Source organism: Stenella coeruleoalba, assembly GCF_951394435.1.
Source record: "Stenella coeruleoalba genome assembly, chromosome: 1".
Lineage (NCBI taxonomy): Eukaryota > Metazoa > Chordata > Mammalia > Artiodactyla > Delphinidae > Stenella > Stenella coeruleoalba.
In genome coordinates, this window is record NC_137169.1 from 4024219 (window position 1) to 4051642 (window position 27424).

Here is a 27424-nt window from a genome sequence, read left to right on the forward strand (position 1 = left end):
ACCTGCAGCCTGCGGGCCCCCCGGACACAGTGGGGAGGGGCGCCCCCGACCCCACCTCCAGCCAGGGCAGGGCTGCTGCCGGTCCCTCGGCACAGCTCGCTGGGGACGGCGGCCTGAGCTACAGAAAGGCCTGAACGGCCCCTACTGCAGTCTCTGCCTTGCAGACTAGACGTGGGGTAAGGAAGCTGCTGCGGTCCCACCGCTGTGTGTGGGTGAAGTGCGCCCCCAGCGGATCTGCCTCTAGGAAGAGCAGCGGCCCCTAGATTACCAGGCTCTTGGAAGCATCTGGAAATGGGAGGAGATGAAAGCGAAGCATCCCCTGCCCACCTCCCCCCCACACCGCGTGCCCCCAGGACAGCAAGCAACTGGGCTCCAGAACTGCCTTGCTTCCTAAAACACACTCCCCGCCGGGGCCTGGTCCCTGGTGGCGGGGCCTGGGCCTGGACTGGCCCGGGGCGTGGATGAGCTGAGATTGTGCCGTGCGTGCGGCAGGCGTGCAAACCGCAGAGGCCGCCCTTGAAGAGACAACAGCGAGCATCGAACAACAGACAGACGGGCCCCGTGGTGGGTCCTCACGTTGCAGACTGGCAGATAGATAGGCCTGAGGCGGCTCTCTTCCCCAGAATCCAACTCCACGCCGCTCTTTGGGGGCACACGCCCGGCGGGGAGGACCTGTGGGCAGGAGGCTGCAGGGTGCTGCAGGGGCCCCTCCCGAGGTGGGGCGGTTGGCCTCAGTTCCAGTGCAGGTGCCGTCCGTAACCCCGCTGACAGGGCTGGGGTCTAAATCAGGCTCCCTGGGGGCAGCCGATGCCCCGCTCCTGCCTACGGTGCGTCTGACCCTGGCCTCCTTGCTGACCGTCTCTCCAAAGAGCCTGCCCGCTCATTTCCCCGGGGCTCATACTGCTCTCAATCACGGGGAGCCCCCCCTGGGTTCACGGTGCAGAGAGAGACCCCCCACCATGGGCCACTTTCCATGGGAGTCTGGTCTCCCGTCTGCACATGCGCACAGCTGGCTACCACCCTGCTGTCTCCTCACCACCCCGGGGCTGGGACAGCGCGCTTCCTTTCTGTCCATCTTTCCAACAGACTGAAGGTAAAGTTTCTGTTTCTAAGCCCTAATCCATCACCTACCCTGCTGATTCCATCCCTGGGATGCTCCCCGTCCGGCCACTTCTCACCATCCCCACCAGCAGCGCTGGGGCAAAGATGACTGGCTGCCCCGCTAAACCTTCCCCCCTCCCCCGGCTAGGGATACCATCCCCCAAAGTCACCTGGACACACGACTGCCTGGAAGAAAGACAACGTTTCTGAGACCCCTCGGAGCTGGGTGTGGCCAAGCGACTAGGTTCTGGCCAACAGGATGGGGGTGGGTGGTACAATGCCCCCTCGCCGCCGGCCTGACCTGATCCCTGGACGCCGTGACTGGTGACCTCACGTGGTACAGGGGATGGAGTTAAGGATCGTGAGACAGAACGGTCGTCCTGGATCTTCCAGGAAAGTCCAGTGTCCTCACGGGGGCCTTACAAAGGGAGGCAGGGGGACCAGAATCAATGCAGGAGAGGTGACAACAGAAGCAGAGGTCAGAGCTGCCCTGCCCTCAGGTCAGGACTAAGCAGCCTCTCCCAGAGGCCACAAACCACGGGCCACCGACTGTCCCTCAGCAACGTCATCCTCCAGGGAAAAGGAAGCTTATGCTGCAGACAGAAAACTCTGACAACGGTGAAAACAGCAGAAAACACTCAAGAAAACTGCCAAAAGAGAAACCGTGTAAAAATTTAGTATTTCGTACAACGTTTTTAAAAGATGTGAAATAATACCAGCATAAAAAACATTACATAGCAAATAACAGTGTTTGTATAAAACTCAGTTTAAAAACATAATTTTATCATTTAAAATGACTCAGAAAATACATTTTGCTGACAGTAAATCCTAACGTCACAGATGGCGACAATCCCCCGTGTGCCGCAGAGAGAAACGGGCCCCGGGTTCACCGGGCGCGCACGCTCACGGTCAGGACTCCAGTGGGGCTGCTACGCGGTCGGTACTGGCAGCAGCCTGACTGGGGGGGGAGCATCGCAAACGGCTAGGGGCGCGGCGACCCCCACCTCCCTCAGCCCAGTCCACGGTGCCGAGTTCTGGGACAGGAGCCTGACCCCGAACAGCGGCAGGACGGCCCCCGCCGCTCCTTTACTGGTAGATGACCTTCACGCAGAACGTCTCCTCGTTTTTGTCTTCGTGGTCATTGATGTAAATCAGAATCTCCTCCTCTCCGGCCTTCTGACGGGACGCAAACCGCAGGCCGATGGTGTAGGTCTCGCCTCCCCCGACCTGGCAAGAAGCGTCGCCGTCCTAGCACCCACCCTGCCGACCCCCCTCTCCCTCTTCCAGCCACTTCCACACAGGCGTACACACATTCCCCAGGCTCGCAGGCCCCAGAACATACACTCATGATCTGAACCAAGTTTCCCAGCATCACTGTCAAAGCCCTCCCGGCTACTCCTCCCAAAGCCCCGGAAACGCGTCACTACACCCTCCAGCGAGGGACAGACCCGGGTCGCCCGAGCTGCTGCTCACTTTCCCTGAAAGAGTCACAGGAGATAAAGGCCTAACGTGCCAGGCAGTCTGGATGAAACTGTTGCAACACTGCAGGGAAGGTTGCCCCCAGGGCTGCCCCTGCCGGGGCCTGGGTGTTGGGTCAGAGGCCCAGGCAGAGTTCAGCAGACGGTGCCCCTGGGGGCCACAAGCGCCTCACTCGGGCCACAGGCCGTTCTCCCCCAGGACTGCTGACGCCCCCAAGGCAGGGTCCCGGGAGAAGCAGTGCCCAGGCCCCCCACCCTGTGCAGCCCCGCACCTGGAAGGCGTCCTCCTTGAACTGCAGCAGGTGGGGATGGTCGCTGTGCAGGCGGTAGGCCCTCGGGGAGGGGTAGGGGTTGGTATAGGTGATGCGCTTGTTGGCGCCCTTCCCGGCCCCCGCAGGCAGCGTGATCTCAAAGGCCTGTGGGGAGGGCAGGAGTTGGCCCCGGGCTCCTTCTCCAGCCACTTCTTCCCAAGCCTGCCCTGCGCTCCTGAGCCCCAGACGCTGAGTAAATACGGCAGACAACCCCCCGAGTTCCCGGTCGAGGGGCTCACGGTACAGGAGGAAACACCCACCCCCCAGGCCCCCAGCCAGAGGGGCCGGGAGGAGGAAACATCGGCCCGGATCTGGGCAGGCCGGGTCACAGGACACACCACCCGAACCGCGTGGCCCACGCGCGTCTCACGGCAGACCTTGGAGATGAGGGGTGGGCGGCAGGAGAGGCACACGAGCCACGAGGCCACCAGCTGGTGGGCGTCCACGTCGACCAGGTTGAGGTGCACGAAGCGGCTGCCCGCCCTGCGGGGCCTCACGCCCACGTGCAGGTCCTGCACCCCGTGAGGGGGCAGCACGAAGACGCCTTTGGGGTCCGTCTTCAGGAACAACAGAGGAGAAGCAGGTCGGGAGGCAGCCCCTCGAGTCGTGCAGACGAGGGGTTTCCTGGGCGTGCAGCCCAGGGGCTGAGAGGGTCCCAGGGGAACCCCTGCGCTGGGCGGGAGGTCCCCTGGCCTGCATGGGGTCAGAGGTAAGAAGGCCCGATCTGAGGCCAGACCGGACCTCACCACCAGCACCCATGCCTGCGGGTCACAGTCTGTGTCCCCATCTGTGCACAGTGTGACCCCCTCAGTGTCAGAGCGGCCTCAGGAGAGAGAGCTTAGCCAGACCCAGCTCTGAACCCCGGCCTGCCGGCAGGGCGTCCACGTCACCCTCGTTATCCAGATGTACGGTTGCAGCCGCACTGATTCCAGAGTAACTGTTAATATTTACCTCCCAACAATTCTACAAATTCACCTTCAGGGCTTACGTGTCTCTCATCCCACGATGCACATCTCATAAAGGGGATCTGAATGAAGACTCTATCAAAGTCTTCAGGACCGACCACCAGGCCGCAGCCCAGCTCCCACCCCCTCCCCGGGGTGGGCAAGGGTGGGGAGGGGCCAGGGGACACCCGCAAAACCCAAGAACCAACCCCACGCACCCCTGCTGAAGGCCATACCGTCAGCTCCTGGGGGTGGGAGCTGAAAGCCTTCACTTTCCTAACTGTCTGCATCCCCCGAAGGACAAGGGCCAGGCGGGTCCGCTGGCCTGTGACACAGGAGACATCCACGCGCTGCAGGGAGTGGAGGTGGACCTGCCAAGTCTGGACGGGCGTCGCCAGCCAGCGGTCCCTGCGCGGGCAGAAGTCACTCACGGTCGGGCGAGGGCAGTACACCAACCACGGGGAGGAGCCCCGAGGAAGCTGAAAAGGCGGCCAGGAGGGCGGGCTGGGGTCCAGCCGCCGTCACCCGCTCGGCCACCTTCCCTCCAAGGTGGAAGCTCTCAGGCGGGTCTGCAGCCTCTGCGTGACTTTGACCCTGAACAGATACTCTGGAGGCCAGGCAACGTGGGCTTCTGCAGATGTGCACCTAGGCCAGCTTAATCCCAAACCAGGCCTGGAGCAAAGTCCGTGGGCAGCACAGCGTGGATGAGAACGTGGGCTTGGAGGTCACGTGGGCCTGAGCCTGGGGCCCACATTAGCTGCCTGGTGCCCAAGGACACTGACCCTTGGCTGTAAAAGGGGCTCAGCATCACCTGCCCACGGGCCGTCAGGACACCAGTCTGTGGCCACCACACAGCAGGTGCAGGCTGGGTGCTGCCCCTCGGCCGGGTGGACACTCAGCACAGGAGACCCCCCCGTTCCCGGCGGGCTGCACCAAACCCTCCAGCCTGCACCGGTTTTAAAGGGTCTCGAGGGCTGGGAGATACGACTTAGAGGAAAAGGTAAAGGGACCGGGGTCATTTCACCCAGTCCTCGGGCATCAAAGGAAATGATGTCACCTTCCACCTCCCCTTGGGGGGCCTGGGCAGGACCGCCGCCTGCATTCCCTCGGACTCGGGGAGGGGACCCCAGGGACAAGGGCTGCCTGGGCCGTCCTGGCACTGTGCTGGGGCAGAAGCAGCCTCGAGTTTCTCTCCTGGCTGGGCTCCCAACGTGTCCCTTAGGCTGTGGTGCCGCTCTGAGCAGAGGCACCCTTGCAAGACCCCGGCCAGTCTGAGAACCTCACTTCATGTGGTCAAAGGCCTGATGGCCCCCACCCCCCTCACAAGTTTAGAGGCAGCCAGGGCTGGCCCACTTCCAGTGCCACCAGCAGTCCCCAGCCTGCCTCCTCACTGCCTTCTCCCACCCTCCAGACCACCAGGGCCCACGTACTCACGCGTAAATGGTGACAAAGAAGTCTTTGATCTCCGGGCTGGGACCACTGGCCACCTTCAGGAACACGTCTTGTGGCTCCCTGGGGCCCTGCCAGACAGGGGTGGGGGTGCACATCACGGCCACACTACTGCCTCTCTGCTCTGACCCCAGCCCCCCAAGTCCGCAGGAAGCAAACGCAGGTGTGAACCAGGCCCCCTCCCCCTAACACGTTTTTCATTTTCTGTACTCATCAGAATTCACTGTTTTTGTCACTACAAAAGAGAAAAATCATTAACCTCTTGATTTCATATTGAGTTTAATAATTGTATTCTGCAGGAGATTCCACCCAGTTTCCTAACCAATCATAACATGATTATGGCCGCTATCCTTACACAAAGGCAATTAATAAGTGCCTTAATCACCACTCACTTTATTCAGTTTGCTTCATGTCTTTTTTTTTTAATTGAAATTCAGACAATCAAGGAAGTGACCTGCTAGCAGAAAAAATGAAAACTCATTCATAAAGCTCTCCTGAGGATGTCAAGGTAGCCCTCCAGCATCTTAGAAAGAAACCACTTAAGCAAAAACCTCAGATGAAGAGGCTGCAGGAGACCAGGGGTGCAGATAGTGGGTGGGGCCTGGAGGGGAAGGATTTTCCCGGGAGGGCGCTACAGAACTTACCATGTTCTGGGTCTCGCAAATGACATTCGGGTCACTACATCGTACGTAGACCGGGGGGTCCTCACCGGGCATCCCCACGGGAGCACCTGGAGTGGGGAATATCACAACAAATGTCTTTTCCCGAAAGCCTGGGCCATCACAGGTGTTCCACGAAACCTGCTGGGAGATGGACATTGCTGCCTGCGTGGACACTGGCCCTTCCGTTCCGAGCCGCCTCCCCGGGGACTCACCCCAAGAGACCAACCAAAAGGAAGTGGGGTGCCATGGAGCCAGTGCCAGGTGTAAACGGCTCGGATGTGTTCTAAAGGCACCGGCTGGCAATGAATCAGCAGGTGCAGGGGAGCCCGGAGAGCTCTCCAGGCCCAGCACTGAGGGCAGAGCAGAGACTGACGCCAGAGGCCAGGCAGCCTTCCCAGGGCTGTGGATTTCAGAATGGAATCAGCCTGCCAAGGGCGCCTGTCATCTCAGAGGAAGTGAGAAGGTCACCATGTCAAACAATCAAACGACTGAGGCAAGTGGCAGAATTTACAGCTGTGCCCTGTGTTGTTAAAGAGCATCGCAGGATGATGTAAGGACACCACTTGTCACCTTTTCCACCTGTTGAACCTGCCAAATGCCAGCTGTGGGGACAGCGGGACCTGCCTGGAAGCGTGTGCCAGGGCAGCAGGCGGATGGCCTTCTTCAGGAAGGTGAGCTCTGGGTGGTAGAAGCGGAAGACCTGGTCCACCACGTGCGGCTGCAGCTCCACGGTCAGGCAGAGCACGGCGAGGGGCTTGCCGTTGCCTGCGCAGAACAGGACCTGCCAGGAGAGCAGGCGGCGCAGCATCAGGACCCGCACGAGGGCTGTGGGCAGCTGCGTGCACGGCGCCTCCCCGGACGGACAGGGACAGGGGTCCCCATGGGGTCCGCTCACGCCCACGAAGTGGGAAGGACAGGCGTGGTCAGATGCATGGGGTCTGCAGCCGCAGGTGCCCCCCTGCGAGGACTGGCCCAACACAGGGTCCACATGCTCAGACCACGCACGGCTGCCACTCCTGTCACTTCCCGGAGGGGAGGGACGTGCCAAGAAGACCAGCGAGAAAGGTCTGCGGCCCCAACTCCCCCACCGACGCACCCGCTGCCTGCAGGCTGGGAAGTCGTTCTGCAAGGATCTGGATACTAACCTCACCAGGTCCTCATGGGTGGGAGCAGAGCATGTCCCCCAGACGGTAAAAGGGGGCTGTGCTTAAACCCAAAGGACCAGAAATACAAACTTCCTTTAAAAAAAAAGTTACTTACTAAAAAGATTTATTTGTCCAATACAGGTCCTAATTGGGAACACGATGCAGCCGGTGTCTTTATTCCAGGACTCGGCCAGCCCAGTGAGCTCTCAGGGCCCAGGACAGAGGGCGGCACACAGCCAACCCCCTTCCCACGTCGGTTGGCGCCAAGCTCGGGCGCCCAGACAAACCTTCCACGTGGGAAAGGACACTCTTCCACTTTGGTGGGTTTTATTATGAAATCTTTTAGATGTGTAACAGGACAAATTATAACTGGGCAGCCACCCACGAGGCCACGTGGGCTTGGAACAGGCACACGGTGCACACTGCTGAGCCTTTGCGCCCTCACCATCCTGCCCGTCCGCCCCAGGGAGCCCCTCCTGAACTCGTGATCACCGGCCCCCCCGTTTTTCTTCACCATTCTCCCCTCTTTGGGTCTTTAAGCGACCCACAGTGTCGGTTCTGCCTTCTTGGACCATCACCTGAAAGCCACTGCCCCGCGCGTCTCTTCCCACATCTGCTGGGAGGCGAGCCCCACCACTGCACCCTCATCCCCCGCAGCTGTGCCCTGACACTCCTGCCGGAATTTCACCGCTACGCTGGGACTTCAGCTCCACAATGACCGACCATTTATTTAGCTGTCGTGCACACAGACACACACAGACACACACACAGACATACACTCCTCAGCTCTCTCTGCTCAAAGGACCGGAAGCAAGGGCACCCCAGTCGTAATGAGCCCTCTCAGTACCCAGACTTGAGTTTCTAAACACCGTTCTCCACTAAAAGACGCCTTAGATAAACGGCTGATTCCAGAAATGCGGCAGGAAAATGCAAGACGACTCTGGAACATCTTGGGCGCCAGGCACGAAGGAAGTGCTCCAAGAATGACAGGGACATGGGGGCCAGCTTGAAGCCAAAGCCGCCGGTGAACCAGGGACAAGATGAGCAGCAAAACAAAGACAGACAGGAACAAATTACAAGCCACTGAATGAAACAGGAATCCATGGTCCATAATGCCAACAAACAAATTTCAGGAATGAACGGATGAAGGCAAAGGGCTGCCTCACTTAGAACATAGAAGGAATGACGAAACCTGCAAGTCACCAATGGGCAACCATCGTGCAAGAATCATCAGTGAAGAAATTTTAAAAAGAATGTCCCTGTGTATAACTGGGTCACTTTGCTGTACAGCAGAGACTGGCACGACATTGTAAATCAACTACACTTCGGTTTAAAAAAGAAAGAAGCATCGTGGATATTAAAACTAGCAGCAGAAGCTGAATGAGAAGCAGGACATTTACAGAGCCTGAGTATCTCCTGAAAAAATACTTCCCCATTACTAATTATCAACTATAAAATATTTCTTAATTAATTTTACCTTGAAGGAGCCTGGCAGACACCATCTTAACCAAGTAAGAGAGTTAAATTAACATCACTGGTAATAGAGCAAATCAACATTGTGTCTCTCCCAATAAGAGGTTCTGAGAAGAACACAGCAAAACGTCTGTGCTTTTCCTGCCCTGAATGCACGGCCTGAACCCACCGACGAGCGAACACCAGACAAACCCAGACTGAGCGGCAGGTGGCAGAAATGACCTGTGCACTTCAAAAGTACCGAGGCCGTGAGAGGCAAGGAAAACTAGGGCGGGACCACTGGATGCACCGCGGGACCCTGGGCGGGTGAGGGATCCAGTGTTGGGATATTTGGTAAAGTGCAAGCGGGGTCTGTGATGAGATTGTATCAGTGCCAATTTCCTGATTTCCCCGGTTCTACTGTGGTTATGGAGCAGAGTGTCCTTATTTTCAGGACACAGGAGCTCTAAATTTCATGGAACAATGGGGAAGTTTGTCCATAACTTATTCTCAAATTGTTCAGAAAAAAATAAGGATAAATATAGACACAGAATGATAAGGCAAATATAAAATGTCAACAACTGGGAAATCTGGGTAAATAATTCATGAGAACTCTTTGCACTATTCTTTTAACTTTTGTCTAAGTTTGAGAACATTTCAAAATAAAGAGCTGTTTAAAAAAAAAAGACACAGGCGCTGACTTGAAAGGTATGGCCGTGGCCAGAGAGAGGACAGTTTTACAGCCCAGTGCCTGTCACACAGCAAATATAAAACCACGAGTTCATAATAAGACCCCCAAAAAACTGACCATCTTTGGATGTTCCCAGGGCACGACTCATTATTTTTACAATTGATAAATAAAGGGAAAGAACCCAACATTTATCCTGACCTTCCGGCATTAAGTATCAATATATTCAGGGTAACCAAACGGCTGATGGGGAAAGCTCTTGTTTATAGAAGAGTCACAGCTAGTAAGTACAAGAACAGTGAGAGGATTTCACCGCTTTCCACCTGGTGGGATAACGGATGTGGGCAGTGGACCCTTAGCGGACACGTCAGCCACCATGAACAGCCACCCACCGTGGCCTCTGCACGTGAAGCCGTGGTCGGCCCACGGAGGCCGGCCCACGCCCAGCGTCTCCACAGACAGAGCATCGAGGACAGCAGGCCCCAACTCCCACAGACCGACCGTGATAAGATGAGTGACCAGCACGGACTGGACATCGGGCGTCCTGAGGATCTGTTACTAATTTGGGGGCAGTGATGTCACGTAGCCAGGTTTTTGTTCTTTTTTTTTAAGTCCTTATCTGTTAGAGATACACGCTGAATAAGATATCTGGGATTTGTTTTAAAACTCCAAACTCATGTAAGGAAAAACGTATTAGCCTCTCAGATTTCATTTATGGCCCTAAATAAAGAGCCGACACAGCCTTTAGACAAAGGCAACGCTGCGGCTCCACATTTAAATAAAACCCAGCAAATCTCCCCCGAGGACGGGGCTGTGGACACAGGGCTGCCAGGTCCTCAGTCTGCAACCGCACCGAAATCTGTCCCGGGGTGAGGGTGGGGACAGATTTCGCCCGGACAGATTTTACGCCCGGGCGGGCGTAAAAGTGTTTCTGTTTTTACTTTCAACCTCCTATAAAAGGCATCTGTCTACCAAACAAACAACAACAAGAAAACTTCAGAAATTCCTACAAAACGACAGTGTCCCAACCTCCCGTAAGGACATCCCATGGGCAGGCAGGGGGTTGAAAAGTGTGCCCTGCCAACGAGCCGCCCTGAGGTGGCAATGGGACTGAGTCCTGCTTACCATTAGTAACAAACAGCAGAACCCATGATGCACTTCACCTGGTGCTCTCACAAGAGCCCTGGCTGGCACTGCAAGACCTGGGAACATTGGATGGGCGGTCTACCCCCCTACCTTGGCGTGTTTCGTGGGCATCGTGCTGGACTTATGAGATGACCCAGCGTCCGTGTCCTTCTCGAGTCTCAGCTCAGCAGAGGCCTGTGAGAAACCAGGGAGCCCCCAGGTCATGAGATGGGGCTGGGTGACAGGCAAGTCTTCCTACCAGTGGGGCCTCCGCCTGTAGGAACGGCCGCCGCCCTGGGCCCAGGGTTCCGGGGTCTCGTTTACGCTCAGAGTGAACCCCAGGCGGCTGCTGTTATTAACCGGCTCACAGCCCCAAAGAGGAAGCGGAGGCCGTGTGAGCTGTGGCGGGGGGGTGGGGGGGGGGGGTCAGGTCCCGTAACCCAGCTCCACCCGAAGCCAGAGGTCTGACACCTTCACCACGGTCCTGATGACCTCTTGCCCCAAAAGTGCATCCAAAGAGCCTGCACTGAAACCTGTGAGCCTCTCACGCCCGTCTCAGTGATGACCTCTGCCCTACAGAGCTGACCTCACAAGGTCAGGAAGAAACGCGCACGCCGCGTCCGCCCTAGCAAAGCACGTGCTTGCTCGCACCCTGACGTGAAACCCCAGAGTCTCTGCGGTTCACGTCGGGGAGCAAACGCTACGTGAGAAGTGGGCAAACAGTAGTAACTGGGGAGTTCAGAAAACACTAGCTCTTCTGAGGTTTAAGAAAGGCTCTTCTACCAGTTTAGCAAAGAGACTGAAGAGGAGGTGGTCCAGCCTCTCCTGAGCCCAGGTGAACCACGAGGCCACTGGGCACAGCGTAGGTGCCAGGACGTGTGGAGAGGCAGGTGGGGCGGGGGACGGCCGAAGGCTAACCCTCCCACCGCACGGGAGGAGGCCCCCATCTCCCAGGTTACTTGGCAAAGGGGCTTCCCCGGTGCCCAGCCAGCCCCCTCGGCACGGGAAGAATGGCCTTCCCCACCTGCGCCGAGGCCCGCGGACCCGCAGAGAAGGTCTGGAACTTGAAGGGGATGTGGACCATCTCCCGGGGGCGTAGGAAGAGCTGGGGGGCCAGGCTGCCCCGCGGGTGGAACATGTCCTCCTCCAGGGGCGTGTGCAGGCCGAACAGCTCTTTGAAGTACCGCCACTCCTGACCGTCCAGGATGAGGCTGGAGGGAGGGGAGACGGCGCTGGGCACAATGTCCTTCCCAGTCGGTCCCAGGACCCGTGAGGGCGAGACCAGCTCGGCTTTCGGGCGGGGCTGGGGGCCCGAGGGGGCGCCCCGCCCTCCCACCTGAGCTCAGCGCTGTCGATTGAGATGGTCACGGTGTGCTGCGTGTTGTCGGGGTTCCTGAGAGCGAATTCGAAGAACTCGGCGGCGCCCAGCGTGGCACGGATGGTGTGCCGCGTGGTGATGGCCATGCTCAGCGCGCTGGCAATGCTCTCGGCCTTGGTGCGCTCCCGGTAGGCGGCGATGAGCTGCAGGTCCCGAGCGTGCTGGGCACGGATGCTCTGCTGGGCCTGCGGACACAGGGGCCGAAGTGAGGCCACGGTCCCGGGGCGCCCTGCTGCTTGGGGGCTGTTCCCTGGCCCCTTCCCCACCTGCCCCAAACACCACATCTCCTTGGAATCACCACCCCTCCACCACCGACACGGGGTCAGCTGGGAATGGCCACCTACAGCTCTGGGGGACAGGGAATGGGGCCACCCATCTGCAGCACCCCGGCTTCCCTCTGCCCACAGGTGATGCACCCGTGGAAGGAGGGCTCTGCCCACATGCCCCCGAGACTCCAACCACCCACCTGGGCACACTGGGAATTAAGAGCAGAAGCTACCAATAAAAGAGGAAAGAATGGTCCCCAAACTAAGGCGGGTGACCAGCTCACTGGCCAGGCCTCCAGTGTGACAGCGGGAGTCCCGTCTGCAAGCAGAGTCCCCAGGAGGGGCTGTGGCCGGGCCTGACTGACCGCAAGCTGGGCCAGGGTCCAGACCCAGGCACGCTGCCTTGGTGGGCTCAGCGTGGGTCCTTCATCCACCTCCTTCTTCCAATGCCTTATGTTTCAATGGGCTTGGCCACCCCACATGTGTTCTAGAGGCTGGGGACAGGCTTATCTTTCTCGGGTGCCTTGCAGTAAAAAGCGAGGCCCGTCGGAGGCTGCTTTGCAAGCCCGAGACCTAGAAGGCGTATGCCCACGTGCTAGGGAGGCAGCTGGGCGCTGAGGGCCTCCAAAACCAACGAGGCCCAGGCATCTGAAGGCCTTCGGACTCTAACTCAGAAGGTGAGGACCAAACCTGACCTCTCACTTAAATTGTTTTGGAGACTGACTTTCCAGTATCCAAAACTTTGGCCTTTCCCCAGCAGGGGAATTGAAGCTGGGCCTTTAGTTTCTCCCTGGGGATTTAAAACCGGGAGGGTGGTCATGTTGACATCTGAGGCCTCCCTACGTGGGCATTTTATGATCAGAGCTTCTCGGCGGGATGGAGTCTCTACCAGGCTGGGCTGGGCAGCACGGCCAGAGGTAATTTAGGGTGAGAGACAGAGCTCGGCTTTTCAACCTCGACTTGAGACAGCGGGTTGTTCTGACCTGCCAAGGACACAACCTGTATTGCCCTGGGACGAGGGCTCTAGGGGACAGGCCACATGGAGGTGAGCACAGGACTGGCCCGTCAGACTGACCACCTGGGCGGGCACCGTAACGGCCACTCCCTGGTTTTCCGCAGGCCTGGTGGGTAAAAGCCACAGGCCGAGCCAGTGTGGCCCCAGGGCATCAGGTGCCCACACGGCCCCTGGCCAGGTGGAAAGGCTGGAAAGAAGAATCCACCTGTGGGGTCACCTGGCATGACCCAGACTGCGTGAGGCTGCCGTTAACCGCAGGCTCAGCCTCGCACAGACGCGAGCCAACCCTCCAGCAACAGCTTCCCCGATGACTAGAGCCACCAGTGAAACAGAGTTGATGTTTTGGTCTCTTTTTGCCATAGACCCGTCTTCTTTCTTAATTCAAAACCCATGCAGGCAGAGGCGATGACACGTATTGGACCGCTCAGACCCCAAGAGGCAGCAGTTCGCACTGTGGTCCCATGACAGGTCCAGGGATGGGCAGGGAGACCCGTGGGCCAAGTGCTGGCATTTCTGGAAAGTAAAGTCCTCTCTTCCATGGCACTTGGCACGTTTTGACAACACGGAACGTGGGACTAGTGCCACCAATTTGCTAGCGTGAGGGGCAATCCCGGAGCTGCTGGGGTGTCCCTGTAGAGGGTACGCAGAGGAGAGAGGACGCAGGGACTGAGCGCTGTCGCTAGGGCAGCCGCCGTCCCGAGCACTGCACACAGGTTGAGCCGGGTGACCCTCACAGGGAGGCTGTGACTGTCCCAGGGCACCGCAGGGACTCCAAGGCAGGCGTCAGCCCCACACTCTGTGCTGTGACTGTCCCAGGGCACCGCAGGGACTCCAAAGCAGGCCTGTCAGCCCCACACTCTGTGCTCCTGGCCCCAGGCTCACCACCGCCCCCAGGAAACCCTGAGACCCTCAGCCTCCCTCATATCTGACCATCAGGGAGAGAGAGCTGCACCCCAGCTGCCCTCAGCCTCCCCGCCGCACAAGAGGTCACACACGGTTCCACACCCTCATCAGGCGTGTGCAGGGCCAGCCGGGGCATGGCTCCTGTCGACTCTCTTCCCGAGGACCCACTGATTTCGTAGAACTCCCATCCCTTCTTCAAAGAAGGCTAAAAAGCTCTGGAAGGGAGAGAGACTACCGCATATCTGATACATCAAGTTACCTTCACCTCAAAATTCTCCAGCGCTACGAACCCAGGAAATCATTACAATTTAGTGGAAATTTTTCTTGTATTTGGAAATCCAATCACTTCCAAGCTCACGGCTGTATTCAAAGTGAGGGTTCTGAGCTGTTAATTTCTCTATTAGAACATATCAGGGCTTCCCTGGTGGCGCAGTGGTTAAGAATCTGCCCGCCAATGAAGGGGACGTGGGTTCGACCCCTGGTCCGGGAAGATCCCACATGCCGCAGAGCAACTAAGCCCGTGCGCCACACTACTGAGCCTGCTGCGCTCTAGAGCCCGCGAGCCACAATTACTGAGCCTGTGTGCCACAACTACTGAAGCCTGCACGCCTAGAGCCCATGCTCCGCAACAAGAGAAGCCACCGCAATGAGAAGCCCGCGCACCGCAACGAAGAGTAGCCCCTGCTTTCAACTAGAGAAAGCCCGCACGCAGCAACGAAGACCCAACGCAGACAAAAATAAATAAATTAAAAAGAACATATCAAATAAGAGGAAACTAGCCAAATTAATCATAATAACAACGATGCACCGGCAGCTGTCGGACCGAGGACTTGCCGTGTGCGGGGCCCAACCACCCGGACGCGGGAACCGCTTGTGTCCCCCCCGGGTGACAGCTGGCGGAGCCTCAGAGGCTGCACAGGAGGGAGCAGCCTGGGTGCACCGTGGCCGGAGAGGAGACCTGCCCCAAGCCCAGCCTACGGCCGGCCTCCCCTCAAGGCGTCCTCACAGCCACAGCGCTGCTCCTCGGCCAGCAAGACTCTGCCGCCCTCTGCCAGGGACCCGCTCGCCCAGCCGGCTGTCTGGCCTCAGCGGCCATGGCTCACAGGCCCAGCCGCTCCGCGGCATGTGGGATCTTCCCGGACCGGGGCACGAACCCACGTCCCCTGCATCGGCAGGTGGACTCTCAACCACTGCACCACCAGGGAAGCCCCCTGAATGGTCTTTTGCTTGTTGGTTTATTTCTGTCTCCCTCCCTCCACGGCCCCCCTGAGGGTGGGTCCTTGCCTACCTCTGTGAGCCCCAGGGGAGGGCCGGCCACGGCCTGTGTCTGCCAGGCCATGGGCACAGGCCTGGCCCCTGAGAAGGACGGCGTCTGTTCAGACACCCACCTGCCTCAATGGAAAGGATCCGAAGGCCCCTGTGGCTTCCCTATCCCGTAAACAGCCATTTCTTAGGGTCTTACTTAGATTTTTAGTCTAAGGTGGGAATTCTGGCCAGATCGATCACTCTGACATCCCGTGATGTAGAAGTTGTCATGGCTCTGCTCCCCAAACCTGGGCGCCCTCAGGATCCCCGTCGGAGCTTTCTTAAAAGCCCAGGCTCCAAGGACACTCCCCTCAACCAATGGAGGGGAGCCCAGAAGTCAGCTTTTATCCAAAGCGCGCCGGTAATTCTGGCCTGAAAACTTCCCTTGGTGGCTGAGAGGTCGGGTCTCATGCTCTGTAACCAGGACGCGGCAGGAAGATGAGAGCCCGCAGGCAAGGGGAGGGGCGGGGACGGGGCTGCTCCCGCAGTGTTCCCGAGGACGGGGGCCGAGCCTCACCAGCGCGCCGGGTCCGCAGCGGCCAGGCTCCGCTCCGCGCTCCCGCAGGCGCACAGCCCTCATGCGCTCCAGCTTGCGCCTGCGCACGGCGTCCCCCTCACGGCCGGCGCCCTGGGGCCGCCGCGTCCCCTGCCACGGGGGCGTGAAGAGCAGGGCGGCCAGCTCACTGTCCACGTCGGCCAGCTTCTGCGCTTGGACCACATTTTTCACTGCTGGAAGGTTCAAAGGCAGGGCCAGAGGTTAAAGGTTTCTGTTCTCTAAGCAGCCACGGCTCCACGCCCTCCAGAGCCAAGCCTCAAGCTTTTCATAAACCCTCAGAGGCTGGTAAAGGTGGAAATGACGCACCCTGCCCTCCACGGCATCCCCCCCTTACCAGCCTCTCACATAGAAGGGATTCTGTCTCGGTGCTTAGATACAAATGTATTAGTGCCCACTAGGGGGTCTGCTAGGGAAAAGGCCAGCGTTGCAGAAGCTCAGGCTCTCAGGATTCCCCAGACGCCCTCGCCCAGGACCGCGCCCCTGCTCCCCTCCAGCCCCCGCAGCGAGCACCCCCGATGCCCAGCACACCGTCCAGGCTCTCAGGCACGCTGTCCTGTCAGGTCCTCAAACCCCCGCTGGGTGCGGGTCATCAGGAGGCCTGAGCTCAGATCAGGAATCGGGGGCTCCCGTGAGCTGTGCCCTGAGGCCTCGGGCCAGCCGGCGTGGGTGGAGCCCAGAGCTTCTCCTCTCTGCACCCGGCTGCCTCTGGCTGGCTGGGCCCCTAGAGCACCATCTCCTTCGGGGGCTCTACTCGAAGCCTAGACCCACAGGAAAGCTGTGTAGCCGACAGACAGAAGCCACGATAGGCCAGGCCCCGGCAGGCAGGAGAGCTATTTTCTCCCTCCCACCACTGGCTGTGCCACTGGCGTGCACACGTGGCACCTGCCACGTCACAAGCTGGCACGTGAGATTCCCGGACAATCAGTAAACCTAGCACAGGCGGCAGGTGAGAGGGAGCGCCCCAACTTAGCACCTTGTCCTTCCTTCGGGCACCCCCAGAGCCACGGGAAGTGACCACAAGCCTGAACTCCGCCGGCTGGACCCCACTCCCCGTCCTCGAGTATCTCTGCCTCCTGCTGATGCGCTCCACGTGGTGGTGAAGCAGCTTCCCCTCACTCGCCACCTCTCCTGCCATCACACGTAAACAAATGCTACTTCCAGGTTCTTCGGGTGCCATGAGATGGTGCAGACGTCTCAAGTGGCCACCCCAAAACAGCACTTTTCGTGTGTCTGGGGTCCAGCTCCATGGGAACGGAAGCGCCAACTTGGATCGGGCTCAAGCAGCCCGAGGCCCCCGGTCCCGAGGGGAGGGGCCAGGGTGGGAGGTGATCAACTGGCTTGTGTGTTCAGACTGCATCACCCCGACCGTGGGGGTGATGGGACCGTGTGGGACCACACTGCTGAAGCCAGGAAGCATCTTGCGAAACTCGGCACAACTTCCTGCTTCCGGAACCTTGCCTGGGGGGTGGAGACATGGCTTCTGGTGGAGTGCCCGGCCCTCTGGTTTTGACCAAAATAGGGATTGGAAGACTGATGACTCCAGAGGCTCTGGATCCCTCAGCAAACCCTCACTGTCACAACTCCCCGCGCTGCCCAGAGAAGCCCCCGACCTGCCGGGCCCCAGGCCGTGGGTTTCACAAATCCTCTCGTACCTGTCCCTGGGTGGGGGGTGGGGGTGGAGATGGGAGGCACTCCCTGCTCCGTGCTCTCCATCCATCCTCTTGGTGGCCAAAGGGACCAGCTGGGGATGGGGAGGCACTGGCCCCAAAGCAGGAAATCCAGATTCTAATCCAAGTTCACGACCCTTAACCACACAACCGGCCATGTCACCTGACCTCTGTGTCTCAGTTTTTTCAACATTAAAATGAGGAAGCTGGTCCGGAACAGACTCTCAGCGTGCCAGGCTCACGCAGCGTGGACCCCTTTGAGCATCTGAATGTACCCGGGCCGCTCTCCCGGGGAAGACGTATGAGGACCCATAAAGTTTGGGCTGGAGTTTCAGGGGACTCATGGGATTCTGGAGACCTTCCAAAATGGCACCAAAGGCCTCCCAGTCCTGCCCCCCGCAGCTCTGGAATTCCCACCCAGGGCACAGGTTCAAGCCCAGCAAAGTCAAGGGCCGTCAACACAAGACGCTCATGGCAGTTTCCAATGCACATGAGGTGACCTGCAGCCTCTGGGGGCTGCTCCTCAAAGGGCGCCTCCCACTTTCATTCCAATGGCACGTATTTTACATTCAGGTCTGGGGGGTCATTTGAAAGCGGACGGAAAAACTTCCGTGTTATGCGATATTTTCACAAGCCCAGGTGTTTATCTCCCAAGCTTCTCTTCTCCCCAACATGGGGAGTTTCAAATTAGTTTTTAAAAAACAGCCTATGTTCATCCCGACCTTTTCCTCCCGTCCCCTTCAACTGGGGAGAAGCAGCTACCCAAAAACAAATGCCACTCCTAGGACTGTAATCTCCACCAAGTAACACCGGCGGCTCCCCCAGGGCCCAGCCTAGAGAGCGCTAGGCTGACGAACGTGGTGACTCGATGTGGCCTGCAGGTCACTGAGCTGGAGGCGGAGCCACGGCTCGGGCCCCCAGATCCAGAGGGCAGGGCCCCACGACACAGGCGCACGCGTGTGCTCCTGCACACGCACACACGTACACGCACGCACGCACACGCAGCCCCCCGCCTCTCGTTCTGCCCCACCGCCCGCCCACCTCCCCAAGCACAACCCCCAGCCTCCACCCGTAGGCCCCTCGGTCTCTCCACTCACGTCTGGGAGCCCCGGGCGTGAGAAGGCCACCTCCCGAGAAGCCGGTGGCTCCGTCATTCGAGATGACCCGTGACCTGGAAGGTGGCAGTGAGCTGGGACTCCCCACTCTCCGTTCACACAAGTGACCTGAACGAAAAACACCCCCCGCCCCGCACGAGACATAAATACCAGCACAGAGTCGATGACACTCGCCCGGATCCCCGCCCACACCCCACTTTCCACTCTCAGGTTGGAGTTCGTTTTGCAGCAGAAAAACAGCGGGTGGGCAGAGGCACGTTTCCTTCGAGCTCCCTGCTCTCCAGGTCCACACTCTCCTCTGTCTGAGCAGCAGTCTGCTTTCCCACCACGAGTCAGGGCTCGAGATGCTCAGGGCAGGTCTCCGGGGGGGCCCGGCCCCAGGCTCTGGGATGGTCGCAGGCTCTCCTGTCAGGCCCTCGAGTGTCATGCTGTTCCAAGGCCTTTGTGCCCTTCTGCAAACGTCTGTGCCCAAACACGCCCGGGGGAGACACCCTGAGAGCCCCGGTACCTGACCGTGAGCCGGGGGTCAGGGCAGCCCGCCCTCCCCAGGAAGGCCCCACGGGAGACCTGCAGATACAGTGGCAGCGGAGCTCCCAGGGGAGCCGTGGTCACACACACAGCCAGGATCACGGGGTCAAAGAAAGGAAAGGGGCTCTTGGGATCTCTAAACGATGAATGACCCCATAAAGCCTCAGAAGAGGCTGGCAAAGAGACAGCATCAAAAAGCTCGCCTGAGGGCTGCCCTGGTGGCGCAGTGGTTGAGAGTCCGCCTGCCGATGCAGGGGACACGGGATCGTGCCCCGGTCCGGGAGGATCCCGTGAGCCATGGCCGCTGAGCCTGTGCATCCGGGGCCTGTGCTCTGCAGCAGGAGAGGCCACAGCAGTGAGAGGCCCACGTACAGCAAAAAAAATAAAAATAAAAAATAAGCTCGCCTGAGCCGAGGAGCCGCCGAGCACGAGGACCGCCCGCCCTCTCCCACAGAAAGAGTCACAGGAGACCTGGGCGTGGGTGACAGATGCCGGGATCCGCGGCCTCGCACTTGGCCACAGCTGTGAATGCAGAGGCGGGGCCCCATCCGGGCAGGCGCCGACCCTGCCTCTGTCACCCTGAAGGCCTGCACAGCATCACCCCACCTGCTGGCCCGCGCCTGCCACTCGCTGCAGAACAACCAGTTTTAAAAAGAAACAAAAGCCACGACCCTTTGTTTTTGCTCAAGAACTGCAGAATGTACAGAGGAAAGCACAGTGCTGCCACGCCGTACAAGTGCGCTGCGCGCAGCACCGGTCCTCTGCCTCACAGCCTCCCCGTCTGGGTATCTCAGGCCCCTTCCCGGAGCTTATCTCTCTCTTGCAGGCAACGTATGAAAATGACAATTTAAGATAACGCATAATGGAGCTAATCTTTCTTCTGAAGATAAGATTTTAAAACCTGGAGTCACTGCACATTTGTGGGCTGGTGAATTAAAAATAAAAATAACCAACACAATCTTGGAAGCAGAATGCTTCTAGCAACTCCCCTCAGTCGTAGGAGCTTTTGAATAATGCCTGCTTCTCACACACAGCTCATTTATTTCTCCAGAACCTAATTGAGTTTTGCCGTTTCCATATTGTCTGTTTTCGAGGCTGCCCGGGATCCTACATTTGTAAACAAGGGAGCAGAAGCCTGAGACCTGGCTTAATGAGCTCCGCGCTCACGCCTGCTGTTCCGTCCCAGCCCCGCCTGCCCCATGCTGTCGGCACCGGTGGAAAGGGCCCATGGGGCTCAAGGTCTAAAATCAGGCTGGGTTGTAAGGAATGGAAAATTCCCCAATAAAACGACAGAGAGGTTTGAGTCCAGAAACCTCAGACGGCTTGGTGTTGTCCCGCTTTCAATCCTTCCTCAGTCCCCTCGAGGGAGATGGAGTGGGCTTGTCACTAGCCCCACGAGGGCTCACACTGGCCTCTGCCCTGAGGCGGGCACAGGCAGCTATGCCCGGCCTAATGTCCCCTGTCCCATCAGGGTCCTCAGTGGAGCCCCCAGAATGTCCAGGCAGAACCATCCCAGCCACACCCAGCCCCAGCCCCCTGCCCACAAGGAAGGAGGACTGGGGCTTTCCTCGGTGTCTCTGACGAGCAGCTCTTGGGACACCATCTGACGTAAGGTCAAGGTGCTCGGCTCTGAACAAGCACATCCCTCTGCCCCTCTGTTCCCAAGCTGTGTGGTGCGGAAGTTTAGGAAAAGTTCTCTCTTCTCTCCTCCACAATGAGGCAGTGCTATGAGCTGAAACTCCAGATGAAACTCTCTCCCGAAACCAGTCATCTTATTTGAGGATCGTCACAGCGATGCCCCATGGATAGTACCAGAAATAAAATGTGGGCAAGATGGAGACAGCTAATAATACCAAACCCCGACCAGAAATCAGGAACACCAAACAACTGGTGCCAGGGAAGGCTCAGAGGTCAGGGGAAGGCTCAGTGGTCAGGGGAAGGCTCAGTGGTCAGGGGAAGGCTCAGAGGTCAAGAACAGATGCTTCAGTGGTCAAGGGCAGATGCTCGGTGGTCAAGGGAAGATGCTCAGCGGTCAAGGGCAGATGCTCAGTGGTGAAGGACATTTGTTCAGTGGTCAAGAGAAGGTGCTCAGTGGTCAAGGGCAGACGCTCAGCGGTCAAGGGCATACTTAGTAGTCAGCTAATGAGAGCTCTTCTGAATTCCTACTGAGTGCTGATGCCCACGATGTGACCCCTGTCCTGAGGGGGCTCATGCCCCAAATGGGAAGAAGAGTAGCCACCCAGGAACAAGGGCAAAGCTGCCAGGGACTCTTACCCACGTTAGCCAAGGTCAGGTGCAGCCGGCCCTTCACCACCGTGTGGACGTTGATGGGCTTGACGCAGCCAAACCTAGTCACGTCTCCACTCACCACCATGGTGTCCTGTTCGTGCTCTGTCGCCACGACCTCAAGCTCATGCGAGACCTGAACGGCTGGGCGCCCTTGGCGGAGGAGGTGCTGTGGAGGAGAAAGGACCGGTCGGAGGGCGGCCGAGGCAGGGGCTATCTGCTTCCGAAAACCCAAGTCCCTGCTGTCGGGTCTTTCCCCCAAATCCTTATTAACAAAGTGCATCCCGATTCACCCACTGAGCAAACCCCAGGGATGCACAAGTGGGCCTGGCAGCCACCTGCGTGGAGCCCCCTCCACACGGAGAAGATGAGAACACGGCACAGAACAAGGGGGGATGCTGAGGAAGCCCAGCTCCGCGTCAGCGGGAGCCCCAAGGAGCCTCCACTGGGCCCCTCAGGATGAAGGTGTGCCTCCAGGCAGGGGGAGGGCACGCCAGGCCCGGGCGGGACACAGGGGGCTTCAGTGTGGCAGAAAGGCAGGCAGCAGGTGCGAGGAGGGGCCGCGGGACAGACGGAGCTGGGTCAAGAGGGTCCTTTCCGACCCCACTCTTCTCTGCTAATCAAGTTTAACCCTTCAGAACCCTCCTGAGCCCAAGAGCGAGTGGGGCTGGCCGGGAGGGAGGGCTGGGCCCCTTCTGCTGCGAGGCCCGGGCACGTCCCCAGGCCTCTTGACCGTCACGCGTAAATGGAAGCGCGGGGCCAGGTTCAGGTCCTGCTTCTGGAACTCTGGCCCTGTCCCTCCAGCACTTGTCCTCTGCCTGTCTCTGGGGCGGACACGCCCAGACCAGATCCCTGCTGAGCGGGTCTGGGGCTTCCAGCTCCGGAGACCCTGCGTGCGCAGCAGCGCTTGTCCACATAACGCCAACACGTTCACGGGCCAGGAGCCCCGGCAGCCAGACGGGGTGAAGACCCCTCCAGGGGGCGGCCAGTCAAGGCAAGCAGCGACGCCCGGCTGCCCCAGGAGCAGTGATGCCAATAAAAACAGGGCATCGCGTCTCACCCAGGAAACTGCAGAGGTTTTTTCCCCACCCTGTAAAGGGTGGGAAAGCAGGCGCCTTGGTCATCTTCCGGGAAGAGCGCCGTGCCGGGCCCCTGGGCCCCCTGCCCGAGGCTCCGTATTGGTGTACCCGTGACTTGGAAACGTGGCTTTGGGGCGTTCTCATCTGGGGAGAAGGTGATGGAGTCAGACCTGGGCTGAAAGCCTGGTCCCAGCAAGACCAGGGGCTTCGGCTTCATCCTGCACACGGGGATCAGGGCAGCAGTCCCAGGGCCGGGCTGAGGACACCGCAGCAGAGCGGGGGTGCAACCAGGCCCCAGCAGCGACCACCGCGAGACCCCAACGATGCTGGCGCTGTCACCGCTCAGGAAATGAGCTGCAGGGGTGAGCCAACATGACCCCAGGATGTTCCCTGCAGTGTGTCCACCAGGACAAGGCGCTTAAATGTCCAACAACGGGGGACAGTGCGACGAGCTGTGATGCGTCTGGAAACGCAGGAAGTATCCACAGAAGGCCACGTAAGCACGTTGACAGCTCAGGACCTGGACTTACACAAATCTTCCATCTTCTCTACATAGATGTTAAAGTGAAGACTTGCTTATTTTTAGAAAGTAAAATTCCATTTTATTTAAACCAATTCTGTGTCAGTAAACCTGACAGCACTTGTGGAAGGGGCTCTTCGTGGAGGATGAGATCAAATAACCCCTCCACGCGCTTCGCTCGCCCCTCCCTCCCCTCGCCTCGCCCCGCCCCGCCCCTCCTGCCTTTCACCTCACCCCTCCCTCCCTCCTTCTATTCATCCATTCTCAGCCATGCCCTACCCACGGTGGCCTAGGACTGTGCTGGGGAGGCGTCAGCGGCCATCCCATTCCCACCCTCCATGACATCACTGGCCAGTGTAGGAGACAGACGGGCCATATCCGTGACGACCTTGGGGGGCCTGAGGAATGAGAACACCAGCCGACACCTGCTGAGTCCTCACCAGCTGTGACCCCGCCCCATGCTCTTTGCACACTGCCCCCCGGCTCCCTCCACTGTCCTGAGGGCCTCAGCCCCTCAGGGAAGGGCCCCGAGCCCCGGTGGATGGGACAGTTACAGCCCGGGTCAGCCGCCAGAGGAAGGGAGGGACAGAGGAGCAGGCGGCCCCCAGAGGATGGGGGGCACGGGACCGGGCCCGCTGCGGCACAGGAGCCACGAGATCCTCGTGGGCTGGGGTGATGAGGGGCAAGGGGGGACGGGACCAGATCTGCAGGCCTCAGTGACCAGCCGTGCAAGGCTCAGGAAGGGAAACCAAGGGGGCCTGTGGCTGGAGTCCAGAGGGAAATAGCTGTGTGGGATGAAGGAAAAGTGAATGAAGGTCAGAGAGATTCCAGAGATTCCAGAGCTGCAGCTCTCCCCCGTCCACCTCAAGGCAGGGAGGAAAACTCTCGGGACAGCATGTCGGCAAGTGGATGTGGCCCAGTGCCTGGCCAAGAGGCCGCCATGTGACCCCACGTTGACCCTCTGGGGTCCTGGTCACACGAAAGGGAAGGTTTGGGGAGAAACTCTGGGAAGAAAATTGAATTAATGCATGGACTTCAGTTTTAGAATATGAGGAGAATGGGAAGCACAGTTAGAAAACGAATTAGCTTCTGATTCTAGTTAGAATGAGAGAAGCACAATTCAGGGAACTGAGAACAGGCATCAGGAAACATTTTCCCACCCCATCATTCATTCATCCTGTCCTCCGTCCTGAGGGCACACCTCTGATGGACCAGCCAGGCTCTTGGTGAACAAGTCTGATCCCGAGCTGCTCTCAGGAAACATCCATCCTCACCGTCAAGGGAGCAGAGGTGACGTCGCCTGGTGGGTCGGTTCACAGGAGGAACTGATAACTGGGCGGATGTACCCTAGCATGATCGAGTTTAGACTCTGTGAACATCCTTTCCTTTGGGGAAGGAGAGGACTCGGCAGTGCCTTGAATTTGTGAACCAAGAAGCCAGGCCCCTGGACAATGCCCAGTGCTGGGCGATGGCCCACACTGCTGGGCGACAGACCTCACAGAAAGGACCGCGGGGAGACGTTACCTTCATCTGAACGGCGGCGGATCCGACGAGAAGCAGGGAGTCTCCGTCCCAGATGTCGATCTGCAGGGTCTGCATGGCCAGGTAGCGGGCGAACCAGCGCTGCTCCCCGGGTCTCAGGAATCCAGGGCCCACCAGGTACTTCAGCTGAAAGCCCGGAGACCCTGTGCAAAGAGGCCCCAAATGCACCCAGAAGTAACTGGAATCATTTATCACCTTTACACTTGGAGGAGTTTCTGCTCTGGTCATGATGACTAATTTCCGCTTCTGTCAGAGTTACAGCTTAATAAATACATTAATCAAAACATTATAAAATATCTAAATTAACAACATGAAGAGTGGTGTTCAGAAGACTACATTTCTTTCCAATGTATACAATAAGCTCCTCCCCAAATAAGACTGACGGTTTTTACCAAGTCCTAGTGAAACAGTCTACGCTGGATAAGGACAGATGCCCCGACGGGCCGGCCAGGGAGTATGACTCTGGGCGCACAGGATTTAGGGAGAAATGCTGTCCACATCTTCTGTCAAAACCGGGTGGTCACCAGATAAAGAAGATGCGGTACATATACACAGTGGAATACTACTCAGCCATAAAAAAAGAATGAAATGATGCCATTTGCAGCAACACGGATGGACCTAGAGATTATCATACTAAGTGAAGTAAGTCAGACAGAGAAAGACAAATATCATATAATATCACTCAAATGTGGAATCTAAAATATGACGCCAGTGAACTTATCTTCAAAACAGAAACAGGCTCACAGACACAGAGAACAGACTTTGTGGTTGTCAAGGGGGACGAGCGTGGGAGAGGGACGGAGTGGGAGTTTGGGGTTAGCAGATGCAATCTATTATATACAGAATAGATAAACAACAAGGTCCTAGTGTATAGCACAGGGAACTATAGTCAATATCCTGTGACAAACCGTAATGGAAAAGAATATGAAAAAGAATGTATATATGTACAACTGAATCACTTTGCTGTACAGCAGAAATTAACACAACACTGTAAATCAACTCTACTCCAATAAAATTTTTTAGAAACCGGGGTATTCACACACAGGCGCATGGAGAGCTCAAACTGAGACGGAGCTCAGCACACGGTGCCTAGGTCACCCCGATGCCTCCCGCCCCCAACGCGCCCAGGAGCCCCACAGAAGCACAGGCCTCTCCAAGGTCGCTCCTGGTGCCAGGCTTATCACTACGAGACAGGAGCCGGACTGCGGCCCCCGCCTTCACCTTTGCGGAGTGGCATCACCATTAATCCTAAATTGGCAAAGATGCCATTGAAGTCACCATTAGTTAAAGTGCAGGGACAGCAATGCAGGGGAAACACACTGAGAACAACATTTCCGCCCTTTCCGTCAATAACATAACAGTATTTACGTGGCCCCGCTGAGCAGAACGCTAACCACAGGGAGGAAGGCGGACGTTAGCTCGGCAGCCCAAGCGGCCCCGGGCAGGCTGAGACCCTCGCCCCGTGGGTGCCCACACGGCCCCCTCTCCGCTGTCCTCAAGGCCAGGACAATGCGGTCGGCAGGAGCAGTGAAGCAGGTCCGGACGGGACCCAGCTCGGGGCACGGGGGGAGGGCGTCCGGTGGGCCCAGGGGATACAGAGCAAGGACCGGCGGGGTCCTGGCTCCCGCCATGGCTGGAGCGCTGACAGAAGCGCCCTCCAGGATGGAGGGGCAGGCGGCAGCAGCACAGAGACCACGGGAGGGGCTGGAGTGACGCTGCACACGGCAGGCCAGGCCCCAGGGCTCGGCCAAGGTCACACGCCACCCCGGCCCCCAACGGCCAGGTCTGAGAAGTAAGCGGCCTGCGGCACCTGATCAGTCCCCCGACACCCACCGTGAGCCCGGCTCACCCAGGCGCAGTGAGGACTGGAATGAGGACCGGGGAATGAGGAAGGCCGAGCTCACAGCACCGACGGCAGCGCCCACCTGCTGGGTCCCGCTGGGCTGCAAGGAAGGGGCAGCGGCGGCACCGGCCTCTGATGTGGCTCAGACCAACGGCTCCAGGTGCACACGGACGTGACCGTGTGGGGCGACCCCCAAATGACACCCGCAAACACCCTTCCCTGGGCGCCCTGCACACTCACCCCCAACACCTCCAGTCCCACAGAGCCTCCACCCGGACTTGCACTCGCGCCTGAATGCAGTAGGTCCCAGCTGGACCCCGCGTCTTCCTCCCCAGCCAGCTCCCCCTTGCGTCACCCCAGAGTGCCGCCCAGCACCGCGTCCTCCCGACGCCCTGGCTGGGCTCCATCACCACCACATCCCGTCAGCTGCCGGGTCCCCTCAATACGACCATTAATTCACACGCGGCAAATGTTCCGGGCCCTGTGTGGGGTCGTGTGGCAGAACAGGATGGACAGGGTCCCTGCCCTGATGGAGCTCACGGTCTCGGGGGGACACTTTGAGCCCAGAGCTGACAGTGTGCTGAGTGTCGCACACGGGGGCCATCCTGGTCTGGGCACAGTCCAAGGCCCCTCATGCTGGACCCTCCCAATTCCTCCCCACTGTAGGCTCGTACCCCTTTGCTCCTGTCTGGCTAAGACAACTGACTCCTCGGTGGCCTTCCCTGAGGTCCAAACCCCCCACAGTCCATCCCATGGCACTGCCAAAGCGTCCACAAAAGGAATCCTGCGTCGTCTCCATCCCACTCAAAAACCTGCAGTGGTGCTGACCACTGACTCCTGGGGGTAGTGGTACCACCCTACAGGGTCTGCCCAGGCTCCCCAGCTTACCTCCCTCACCCCTTCACAGACACCGCCCAGTCCAGCTGGGGTCCCTGCTGCACCTCAGTCCTGCCCCACCGCCACGGCCAGGTCTGGCAGATGCTCTGCCTCCAGCTGGACGGTCCTCCCCCACCCCTCTTCTCAATCTCCACCCCTCCTTCATGACAAACACCTCCTGCTCCGTGAA

General features: G+C 58.7%; 1 protein-coding gene across 3 annotated transcripts in view; it reads right to left on the reverse strand.

Moving 5' to 3' along the window:
* Positions 1 to 1466: 1466 nt before the first annotated feature.
* Positions 1467 to 27424, reverse strand: part of NPHP4 (nephrocystin 4) — a 136187-nt gene continuing 110229 nt past the window's right edge. Inside the window, exons 18-31 of one of the 3 annotated variants that reach the window (XM_079946186.1) lie at positions 24498 to 24658; positions 21363 to 21543; positions 18543 to 18668; positions 15740 to 15948; positions 11692 to 11918; positions 11380 to 11566; positions 10467 to 10550; positions 6570 to 6726; positions 5928 to 6013; positions 5269 to 5354; positions 4071 to 4242; positions 3268 to 3447; positions 2852 to 2995; positions 1467 to 2328 (exon numbers count right to left, since the gene is read on the reverse strand). In XM_079946186.1, the coding sequence (XP_079802312.1) occupies positions 2188 to 2328; positions 2852 to 2995; positions 3268 to 3447; positions 4071 to 4242; positions 5269 to 5354; positions 5928 to 6013; positions 6570 to 6726; positions 10467 to 10550; positions 11380 to 11566; positions 11692 to 11918; positions 15740 to 15948; positions 18543 to 18668; positions 21363 to 21543; positions 24498 to 24658 (2141 nt within the window). In that variant the 3' untranslated portion in view covers positions 1467 to 2187. Of the gene's footprint in view, positions 2329 to 2851; positions 2996 to 3267; positions 3584 to 4070; positions 4243 to 5268; positions 5355 to 5927; positions 6014 to 6569; positions 6727 to 10466; positions 10551 to 11379; positions 11567 to 11691; positions 11919 to 15739; positions 15952 to 18542; positions 18669 to 21362; positions 21544 to 24497; positions 24659 to 27424 lie in introns of those variants that run through there. The other 2 variants (XM_079946185.1, XM_079946187.1) reach the window with 2 other exon arrangements.